The sequence below is a fragment of the Silene latifolia genome, chromosome 11, assembly GCF_048544455.1.
Source record: "Silene latifolia isolate original U9 population chromosome 11, ASM4854445v1, whole genome shotgun sequence".
Classification (NCBI taxonomy): Eukaryota; Viridiplantae; Streptophyta; class Magnoliopsida; order Caryophyllales; family Caryophyllaceae; genus Silene; species Silene latifolia.
In genome coordinates, this window is record NC_133536.1 from 75605302 (window position 1) to 75617570 (window position 12269).

Genomic DNA, 12269 nt, shown 5'->3' on the forward strand with positions numbered 1-12269 from the left:
ACTTTCCGGCCACCCTGACACAAACCACCACTATCAACCGCCACACTGTCCTCCCTTGGGTCGCCCTAACCACCCAATACCAACCCAGGTCAAGTCGTGTCGTGAAATGGGTTCGAATTGTCTCAAAACCGCCCCTGTTTCCCGTCGGGTTCAAAACTCGTGATTGCAACCACCATTTGCCACCAACGACCACCACCTAACCACCCTGATGGTCGACCCTTTCCCATAGACCGTCTTAACCCAAACCCAGGTCCTATTAGTCACGATTTCTAGGTCGAAACCCCCAATTACCCTTTTCGAACACCCATCCCCGCAGCCACCAAAACACGGCCACAACCACCACCACCGCAGTTAACTCCGGTCAACGATGGGTCCTCGACAATCTCCGATGTCCCACGGTCACAACGGTACCCTAGGTTCGTCATCTAGCGGTCTAATTAACAAGTTACAATCGATTTAAGGCGAGTAGTTACGAGATTACCTTATGACGGTTTCTGGCTGACGGAATCGCAACTCACGCACGAACGACGTAGGTTTAGGTTTAGGGTTTTCTTTGTTTGTTTTTTTTTTTTTTTCCTTTTTATAGTCTAGGTTTAATCGGATCCGACCCATTTACGAAACCTGCTCCTTTTCTAATTACTTACTATATACCCGTCTCGCTTATTATTAATAATACCCGACTCACTTGCAAAATGCTAAATAAACACGATTAATTAATTATTTAATTATTCGAATTACGTAAATTATTTATATAAATTATTATCAAATTACGGGGCATTACAGCATGTCAGCTGGTACTCCCTTCAGTGCTAAGTACCCTTTATAGGCCTTAACATGGTGGACTGGATCTTCAGTGCCCTTGAACTTTGGGATGTCAGTGAGTACCATGTTCGTGGGCAACTTATCCTGAACTGGGGCATAGGCCCTAGCATTCTCATAGTGAATGTTCTTCCCCTGGGAGAGTTTCAAACGGTCTTCGATGAACTTAAACCGTTTCTCCAGATCAGTTAGAGGTGGGGTAGATGGAGGGGAATCTTCACTCAGCTTAGATTCGATTGCATCCATTCGGGTCATCATGAGGTTCACGGCCTCAGTGAGCTTGTTAACAGCATCTTCCATTGCTTGACGTCGGGTTTTTGGCGGCCTTTCTACAAGAAAACCCCGTACTGAGTCAATATTTAAAGTAAAACTCAAAGGGGAATGAAATTCCTGAAAAATATGATATCAAACTTTGTCAAAGAAAATTTGAGTAGATTACCTTTCTTTTATTTTGATTTTAACGTTGATCGGATGTTAGAACTAGTTATTGGAAACGTTTAATAACTTGTTCTACTCTTGTCGACGAGTGATTTTCAGTTTTAAATTGTCTTTGACTTGGAAGGTTAGCGTTCTTGTGTGCACGACAAGAGCAATTTCGTTCCATGAATGAGACTTATACTTTTGAAAACTTTTCATTAATGTTTCTGAAAGTATTTTGATTTTCGATTTATACAAATAATTTGCTATTCGCGACTTTAGCGATGGTTATGTTGTGAAACTTCTAGTTAGACCTTGTATGTTTGACACCTTCTAATTTGGATATCTTTATAACAGGTTCAGGTTTTAAAAATTACAGGTTTTTACCCAAATGAACCTATTACAAACATATCCATGCAGTTTTATTCTAGAATTACGTGTTTATTTTTCCGCAATAAATGAGGGTGTCACAGTAAGAGCCCCTGCACACTTAAGGACACGACCCCAACTTGACTCAAACAAAGACTCGACTTGAGACTGACTAACCAAAGGTTCGACTCACGGTTGGATTTAGACCTTGGTTCATTTTAGACTCGACAAAACGACATGACTCAAACTGTCATAGCACGATTCTAAACTGGACTCGGTGTGACTAAACCCGTGATTGGACTAACATAGCCCATAGGTTCGGGTGAAACGCCCTAAATGGCCTAGCTTGGGCGTTTCTGTGGACTATCCTAGACTCAAGGCCCAAGAGGTGAGCTTGGGTGACCCAACAAAGTCGTGTTCTAGACTCTTAGAACGAAACACACCCGGCCTAACACGGCCACGATCCGGACACGACTCGACGCATTTCATGCTTGGTTAAGGTTCGAGAAATATTTTGGATTTGAATTTGAAAAAAACGAAGGATCGATTTGAAAATGAGATTTGAAATGGGCAGCATGCCGGCTATAAAAGCTCATTTTGACCGAAATTTCTAGTCCTATTTGGGCAGCATTCCGCGTTTTTAAAACCATGCTATTTTGAAAGTAAGTTGTTCAAAAGTTCGGTTTTGAAAAGGACACGGAAAATTTTGAAAAGACTCGGGAAAAACACCTTGCACATTGTCATTCTCATGTTATAAGGATGTATGCTCCTAGACATCTCTAAGTCTCGGCAGGTCTTCTACAAGAAGGTCTATGCCCTCCATCCTTTTGCGGTCTTATAGAGCAAGGGCCTTTAGGTAGAGTACCTAGAAGAGCATCCCCACCATCAAGAACCACGCGAGGCGGAGCGGAAGCAAGCAATGTGCAAGTTCCTGGCATAGTGGGACGTCTCCCCCCACGCATCACAAAGAAACGCTGGGACGGCCCGGGAAAATCCTTAAGGGTTTATGCATGAATCGTAGCACTATGAGTAATGTTTTACTTTCCAATACTTTCTTTTCAAGTTTCACCTCGGAGGAAAAGACCCTAGAAACAAAGTGTAACTAGTCCTCTTTTCCCCGGAGTCGCCAAAGCGTGGACAAGGCCCTCGGGAAGCTGCGCCCCGCGGGATCCACACTAGGCATAATCGACCCGAGGTTCTTTCGAATCGAATTAAGACAAATTAGAGTCGCCACCAAGTTTTTTGGGAACTTGGAACCGTTCAAGTCAACTTTACACCTTTCATCGAAAAGCATAAAGCCAATCGACTACGAGTGATTAAAGATAAAGACTTGTACCCTATATCACTCGATTTGAATGACTCTCGTAATCCAATGGTATTTAGACGGATCCACAAACCATAGATCTTGAGTAAGGGGTGAGGGTACGTGTTAGGAAGCCCATAAGGACACCTAACCTCGCCCGTCAATAACGGCCTCTACTAAGTCAAGTGTCGGATTTCAAACAAGGTCATAGCTACTACGATATATGATATGCAAACATCGTTTTAAAACCCTAACATGTGACAACAATTTCTATGTCGTTTTAGATGCAACTAAACTAACTTTGTCAAAGTTGTAATTTAGCATGTGGGTTGATTGATCTAACAACATACAAAAAAAAGCAAACAAGGCTTAGGGGGAATGGGGGAGCCGTTGGGATCTATCCTATTACAACCCAGGCATTTCATGCCGACACAACGATAAATTAAAGATACAACTCGATCTAAAATACAACGCTATACACAAAACCGTACATGACACATGGCCATTCGGCCTAGGAAAACGTTCACAAAGGGGGGTGGCCCACGGCTTACATGACTCATGGCCTTGGGTCACTCCTCGTAATGCGTGCTTTCGCTTAATCTTATCGAATTAGACATTGGGCCACGCACCAAAGCATGCATTAGCATAAATCGGGCCATGTTGCTTTAAACAACATGCGATTTACTACGCTCCTACATGCATTGGGGCACAACCATCTAACCAAACAAGACTAAGGTTTTGAAAGAGGTTTTGACTCGATAAAAGAAAGTGACTTAAAATTACAACTCGATAACAAACGATAAATTACAAGCGACAAAACAAATAAAGAACGAACGTTGTAAAACAAACGAAACAAGAAAAAACCAAAGGACACGGCCAAGCCTCACGGCCTAAAGCCACGTCCTACCCTAAGGCCTAGGTCAGGCTCATTAGTTAGATCGGTTGATTGCGAAACAAGTTCGAAAGCGGGCTAGAAAACAAGTTAGAAACGACATTGATCGATTTGAAAAGATACCTTGCAAACGCGCATTCTACACGGCCTAAAGGGGTCCAATTAGGTCAAGTTTGCTAATTAATTTAACTCATCGAGTGTTAATAAGAAGGTGCTAATCACGCACTCTTATACTAGCGAGAAATTAGGTGAAAGAGTGAGATGCGTTCAATTAGGTTATAGAATTGTTAGTCGATTTTTAAAGCTATGTCGATGTACCCTAACGTGTCTAATTAGGTTATTAAACTAATCTAATGTAATCTAAATGAGTTATATGTTAACAATCAGAGGTCATACTAACATGTAAATGGTCCAGGGGTAGGTCGAATCACACGAGAGAAGAGAGGGGTCAAAAGCGAAGAACGAAGTTAGTAATCGTTTTATTAATGCCCTACCTTGAACACGAGGATATGTAAATGAGACGGGGGTGTACGACCGACTGATGTAGCGGTTTCTTTCCCATCTCAAGTCAACGCGGGTGTTCATGGTGGTACTTTAACTCATACTCGGACTAAACTAGTTTCATAGTTAATTTAAACGATAAATAAAAACGATAAACGAACAAAAACGAAACAATAAAAAAACAAACATAAAAAAACGAAATAAAAGGGAGAAAAAGGAGGATTTGATGCACCCTCAACCTACATGTATCGTTGACACCGTCTTGGGTCGTAATCGATGGTAGATTTTATCTCGAGAGGCCGTCGTCGACGAAGAAACAAAGCAAACAACACGTTTTTATCGAATCTGGACAGCAACTTTCAAACAGCGATTTCTCTCTCGTTTCACAGTGAAAATTCGATTTAAAAGATGTTTTGAAAACTAGAAAGAGAGGAGAACAAAGATCTTAAAACAATCCCTGCTCGTTTTGAGTTATAGGGCACGAAAAACGAGCACAAACAGAACTGGACAGACAGGAAAAGCCGCGAAAACAGAGTGTATAACACTCTGTTTTTCGAGGGAATTCGTGTACTCTCAAGGGCAATTTGGCTCGTAAATCTTTGTCTAATGTGTAGATGGATGTTGTATGGTTAATTAGGAACAAGAAACTCGAATTTTGATGGAGGTTTGAAGGGAGAACGAAGGGTTTCAAAGAGAACACACAAACCGATTCTCTGTTTGTATGTCGGTTTTGTGGAGGGTTTTTGAGAGGCAATTAGGGTTTGTTTCTGGGGTTTAAAGCTTGTGAATGAAGGTTGTATGTATGGAGAACTTAGAGGAATGAATGTATGGTGAAGGGGTGGTATTTATAAGGAGTTAAAGTAGGGTAAAAGGGGGGAGAGGCAGACGGGCTCATTCACGCATAGCTGCTGTCCAGCAGCTTTTGTGAGGGTTTGAGAGGCTTTGTGACGGGTTTTCTTGGTAGTTAAGGTAAGGTAATATGGGTAGGATACTAGGGTATGGTTTAGGGTTAATGGGTACGGGTTTTGGTGGTGTTTGGAGCGGGTTTTGGGCTCGGGATTTGAGCTGCAAAACAGGGGGGCTGCTCGTGTTTTTGTGCGGGCTTTTGGGGGTGATTTGGGGCATGATTTGGGCCGTGGTTATGGGGTTCGAAGTGGGGTTGGATGGGTAGAGGCTTAGGTTGGTTAGTGTACTCGAGATTCGTGCCAACTCGTAAAGAAAACGGGCCCAAAAACCGAGCTATAATCAAGCTCTAAAACACGTGTTTAAAACGAGTTCTTTTCGATTTTTGAATCGATTTTTCAAAACAATTAACACATTAAAATAAATGATTTTTCAAATCAAATATTTATTTTATTTTCAATAAAATAAATTTGAGAAAATAAATTCAAAATAAAGCAATAAAATGAATTTATCTTAAAAAAAACTTTAATTTAAATATCATTTAAATTAATAAAATACTCCGTCGACAACGCTCATTCTACATCGTAAAACGAACCCAAATAATGACAATGACAACTAATAAATACATGTGTCCTATCATCATCGGGCGTTTGTCGGGTTCTCTATAAATTCCAAAGCAAAGGGCCCAACGGATCACCCTGCTGAACACCCTGACAAGACCACAAGCAGTGTTCCCCATAAAAAAGACGGGCAAGGCTGGAATAACAAAACTCCACCCAACGGGAAAGAACCGGGTAACGACGGCGGACCTCCTGAAGCATGGTCGAACGATCAACAAGGTTGTTATTATTATTATTATTATTATTATTATTATTATTATTATTATTATTATTATTATTATTATTATTATTATTATTATTATTATTATTATTATTATTATTATTATTATTATTATTATTATTATTATTATTATTATTATTATTATTATTATAAAACAAAATTTTTATAGAAATGAGTTTAAAATATAAGTAGAACAATAAAATTGCTAATTACATTATAAATTCCAAAACGAAAATTTCGCGGGTGTTACAATCATCCCACCTTTAAAAAAGTTTCGTCCTCGGAACTTGAAAATAGAAAGTGAAGAGTTGTAAAGATAAAGTCGGATTCCTTTGAAATCGACAACCAAAGCATTTACAAGGATGGATATAGTAATTCTTCCAAAAACTTTTAAGAAGGGTTTTCAAAAGTATAAGTCTTCTTCCATGGAACGAAATAGCTCTTGTTGTGCACACAAGAACACAAACTTTCCATGTCAAAGACAAGCTCAAATACAAAATCATTCGCCGATAAGGGTAGAAAAAGTTATATTAAACGTCTTCAATAACGAGTTCTAACATCCTATCAACGTTAATACTAAATGAAAAATGATAATCCAGGGAATATAGAATTGATGCAGTAGGAGATGGACTTAGGCAACAATCTCAAGGAACTTATAGTAGCAAGGGATAGCTTTTTAACACAGAAAGCAAAGCTGCAGTGGTCTTTAGAAGGAGTTTTGAATACCTCATCTTTTCACCATGCTATTAAGAAAAGATTGATGTTGAACAAGGTATTTCAAATAAAGGATAAAGATGGAGTATTGTGTACTGAAGCAGATGTTATTCAATCTGCTCTTTTGGATTACTATCAGGATTTACTGGGTACACATAAGGATACTATTGCTGTGAATCAGAATGTAGTAAGAAGGGGGCTATGCTGTACTGAGGAACACTGGAGAATTTTAACTAAAACTGTTTCTCCTGAGGAAGTTAAGCAAAGCATCTTTAGCATTCCCAAAGGGAAATCACTAGAGCTAGATGGATACTCTAGCCAGTTCTATAGAGATGTATGGGATGTTATAGGAGGTGAAATTTGTACTATAGTGATTAATTTCGTTAATACTGGTCAGCTACTGGCTCAGGTAAATTCCACTGTGATTACACTGATTCCAAAAGTGGAGAGACCAACTAGTGTGAAACAATTCAGGCCCATATCATTCTGTAATGTTTTATACAAGTTAATTTCTAAAATCATGTGCAATATATTGGTATTGGTGTTACCAGATATTATCAGTAGGAATCAGGGGGCCTTTGTTAAGGGAAGGAGTATTCTAGATTACATTCTTATTTGTCAAGATTTGATCAGGTATTATGGTAGAGGGATTGCTGTTGGAAAATGTGTCCTCAACAATAGTGCGATCACATGATTTAATATCATAATTAAATCTCATATTAAGAATACGTAAGGGATGATTCAATTATATAGTCAACTGATCAACATTAATCGGTAACGATTGGCTTGCTAGAGTTTGACGTTACTGTCGTGGGACGGTGGTGGTCAGTTGATCCCTTAAGGTCACATCTAAAGGATGATGCCCTTATCTGTAAAGTTGATTAATTATATGACGATACAAGTTAATCAATTCCTTAAAATTGAACAATTTACTTGTGAGAGAGAATATTGATATCTTATTGTAATGGGATTAAATAAGATTTATTTTAGTAATAAAAATGCTTTATTACTAAAATTGCTTATTGTTTGAGAAACGATAAAGATAAGAATGAACGGTTAATTATAATTACAAGATGTTGTGAATTATAATTATATGACCCATTTTATTTATGTGATCAAGTATTACTAGTCAATTTGTTGTATGTAATTTAATTAATTTGTAAAATGATATTTATGTGATAAATATGCATTAAATTAATTAATAACATGTAACATACTACATGTGACATATTGTGTGACAAATGACAAATTGACAAAATAAAATGGTAGTCCATTTTATGTATATGGACCGAAAAGAAGAGGGCTTAGTGGATGGTGGTGATTTTTTTTAATAAGCTAAAACAAACATCATCATAACACTACTTACCTAGCCTTACATGCCTAAAGTTTTGATAAGAACAAAAGCATAAAGTAAGATGCATCCTTGGCATTTTTTGCTTGCTCCAACCGTGCTCCCTCCTCTTCCTTAAGAGAATTTTATTCTCTTATCATTATTATTCTTACACAACACATAAAAACTTTCCTCTCTCATATATTCTTGTTCATCCTTCTCCAAAACTTGAGAAATGATGATCCAATTTGTTCAACAAGATTACTAATATTATTAGTGTAATATATGAGTATTAGTAATCAATTTTAAGGTAAACTACTAAACAAATATCTAGCAAATATTATTTAGTAGAGATAAGGGATAATCTTGGGTGCAATCAAGAGGAGTGACTTCTATACTTGAAGTCTTTGGAGTATCATCCTATTACTCATCCTAGCTCAAGAACAAGTGAAGGTAGGAGACCTTACTTGTGCCCATAAATCCGAAATTTACAATGTAAGGGACATTGTTTTCTTATAAATCTTTTATTTTGTTATGCATGCACTAGATCTAAAGAACAAATAATTAAGAAGTTAATTAGTTCACCATTAGAGGAGTCTAATAACAGGTATATAAACCTAACAAGTGGTATCAGAGCATAAGGATGTTGCATGCATAATCGGTTATTGTTTTTCCGAGTTAAAATGTTAACATATAAAACTAAAAATTTGTGATTTATAAGAATAAGCCACGAAATCATCATGCATGTTATATATTCTGGTCCTAAAATGTTTTAGGTCATTTTTATGATTTATGGAAATTTATTGCTCATTTTAAGGATTTTTGGTCATTTTATTACATTTTTATGACTAAAATGGGAATTAAAATGCTAAAAATAGTTAACCTAAGTCTATGACCTTGAAACTTTTATTTGACCTCACATGCATATTTTACAAGTTGTGTGTAAAATCTCGTATTAATTGGATTAATATTGCATGATTTATGATTTTTATGAGATAAAAATGGATTAAAAGAGGTTAAATGGTTAAAAATAGTTATATTTCGAATTGGGCCATGAAAATTTAATATGTTGTCACATGCATAATTTACAGAGTGTATGTAAATTTTGAGATTAAATGATCTCATTTAGCATGATTTATGAATTTTTAGTGTAAAAATGGCATAAATAGTGACTATTTTGGCATAAATAGCTAAAACATATTGCATGGCATGAGAAAATTATTTTAGGTTGCATAAATATCTAATCAGATCTAAGGTTGTAAAATTTATTGGATTAATTTTTGGATACTTTAGATGTTTTATGAGATAAAACCGATAAAAACAACTATATTTTCTCAAAATTAATTCGAAAATTTTAACCATGATTTTTGACATTATGAGTATCATGAAAATATTCCAGAATGTTTAAAAATTTAAAATTTGAAATTTGAAATTATTATAATTTAATTTGGATTTATTTCATAAATGTTATGATTTTAAGGTAAAAAATGAGCATAAAACTTAAATCAAGTTGAATTATTGTCAAAACTTGAGTGATGACTAATTTTTGAGTCCTAAGAGTTTTAGGATAATTAACTTGAGCTTAGATGTGATTTAAGTGTTAATTTGTGATTTTAAGAGGTTATTATCACGAATTTCCGTAAAACCGGGTTATATATACGATATAAGTTAAATAGGGCGATTTGGCACATAATTTGGCATGATAGGTACATATTATAATTCTGTATATTTCAATTTTTGAATGTCTTTTATTTATATAATTTTGAATTATGTAATTTTATTTTAGTATGGTCTTAGTTTTAATCGATATTATCCGTAATGAAAGGGAATATTGATTCGGTTGTAATTTAATGTGATCTCGTATCACTTTTATTTTATTAGTTTTTCCATTTTACAAATGTATAATAGGAATAGCTTTGTATTTTTATTATTATTTGTAATTATGGAGCATCTTCAAAGACGGTGCCATTCGGAAAGGTGATCCGACGAAGACAGTGTCTTGGGAAGCGTGCCATTTGAAGATTCAAGGGACCAAAGGAGTTGGTTTCCGAATATGTAATAGATTATTAGATTTTCTATTTTAGGAAGGCCATAAACAACAACATGCATTTGAAATCGAGTCATCGACCGTGTCAATTATAATTATCGTAGTTCACCGCTTTAGTTCACTTAAAACGTGATAGATAATAAATTGACAAGACCTCTCACATATAATAATTGAGAAATAGCCTTACCAAATAGTAGAAACCATGAATCCCAATTTCATAAGGGAGTTAAGCCGGCTTTACCGTAATACAAACCTTGTTACGTTGGGTAAGTGGGTAATACAATGTTATTACATCGAAATTTGGATTGAGCTCAACGGAAGTATTCGTGACCGTAGTCGCATGTGTTCCGGGCTAAAGATGAAAATTAGAGTAATTTTTATCGACCGAGAGTTCTAAATGTAGAATCGATTAAGAGGTTAATCCACCGAGTTATATTAATAAGGGATGACTAAACTTACCGTACCCGTATTAATATGAATTTGGATCTCGGAATCATTTATATAGTTGGGTGGAGGTCACTATATAAATGCAATACTTGTAGTTAAATTTACGAGTATTATTAAAACGATAGATGTTAATTATTTCCTTCATTTTCGTTTTTGTAGTTAATTATACGCAATGAATTCATCTAATACTCCTACACCAATCACCGTTGATACATGGCTCCAATCATTCGATGAAAAATGCTCCGAGTATGACAATGATACGATTAGAGAATTACGCGTTGGCATTGGTCAGGATGGAAATTTTTGCTTCTTTACCACCTCCACACCACCCACTCCAATATTAATGCCCACCACCTTGGTAAGAAAATCTTGTGAAGAAAATCTCACTAAACCAAAGGCATCCTTGTTTGAAGAAACAAGGAGTAATATTAAATTCAGTGGGAGTTCTAGCAAGAGAGTCCTTGCAACTGAAAGGAGTATTGGTATTAGTAAAGGGAAGGCAAAGATGGGTGAAAAATCCAAACTCGATTATGAATTGGAAATGGATAGTGGGACTACCAAAACCAAGACCAAGAAAGGTGCCCAATCTTATGAAGAATGTCATTATTGTAATGTCATGGGCCATTGGAAGCGAAATTGCCTCAAGTATTTGGGAGATATCAAAGTTGGACTTGTTACTCCAAGTGGGACTTGGAAATGTGGAAAAGCTAAACAAGAGTGATATGAATCTCCGACAAGGAAATGGAGCTAGGGTAGCCGCCACTTCAAGAGGGACTTATGTACTTGTGTTAGCTAATAACTTTGAGTTGTAATTTACATAATTGTTATTATGTACCCACCTTGTCTAAAACATTATTTCCATTTCTATGTGAGACATGAAAGGATTTATATTTTGCCATCAAAGACAATTATTGTATTGTGTTTGAAAATTGACATGGCTGTGAGCCATGTCACTTATCTTAATGATATTCATGTTTTAGACACTTCCAACTCAAGCAAAGATATCTACATAATACGATCCAAAAGACTCATAATTTGTAATACAAATGATGTGTACATTTGATTTTTCAATTAGGTTACGTAAATGAGAAACGCATTAAAGGCTAGTGTCGACTAGATTTTATGAACCATTTGATTTCAATCATATGGAATATGCGAATCTTGTCTCCTTTGCAATATGATTTGTACTCCCTTTAGTGGTAAAGGGACACGAGCAAGTGATTTGTTGGGACTAATACATGTTGATGTATGTATTCTAATGAGCATCACCGTAAGGGGAATTTATGACTACTTCGTCACTTTTACCGATGATTTAAGTAGATATGGGTATATTTACTTAATCAAATATAAAGTAAAGCATTTGAGAAATTTCTAAATGACGTAGAGAACCAATTGAATAAAGTTCTAAAACATTACGATCCGATCGTAGTGGCAAAGGTCTAAGTAATAAGTTTGATTTATTAAAGATGGATTATGATCTAGTGTCACTACCCATAAGATCAAACTAATATGAGTCGTTTTGAGTTGTTGAACTCAATTTTGGGAATTTGCAATCCAATACGGACAAGTAATTCTAAACGGATGGTCAACCATGAAATACCTAGAATAAAGAGTCTATTAAACAGATGACATGGATAAGACTCGTATATTACATGAATCAAACTGCCATATTAGGGATGGCCTTTTG

The 12269-nt window shown here is 36.1% G+C and overlaps 1 protein-coding gene across 1 annotated transcript; it reads left to right on the forward strand.

The window, feature by feature from the left end:
• The first annotated feature begins 6669 nt into the window (after nucleotides 1–6669).
• LOC141613565 (uncharacterized) lies at nucleotides 6670–7360 on the forward strand. Its single transcript, XM_074432303.1, has 2 exons — nucleotides 6670–7167; nucleotides 7310–7360. Exons 1-2 carry the CDS (start codon nucleotides 6670–6672, stop codon nucleotides 7358–7360), a joined length of 549 nt encoding a protein of 182 aa, XP_074288404.1.
• The last annotated feature ends 4909 nt before the right edge of the window (nucleotides 7361–12269 follow it).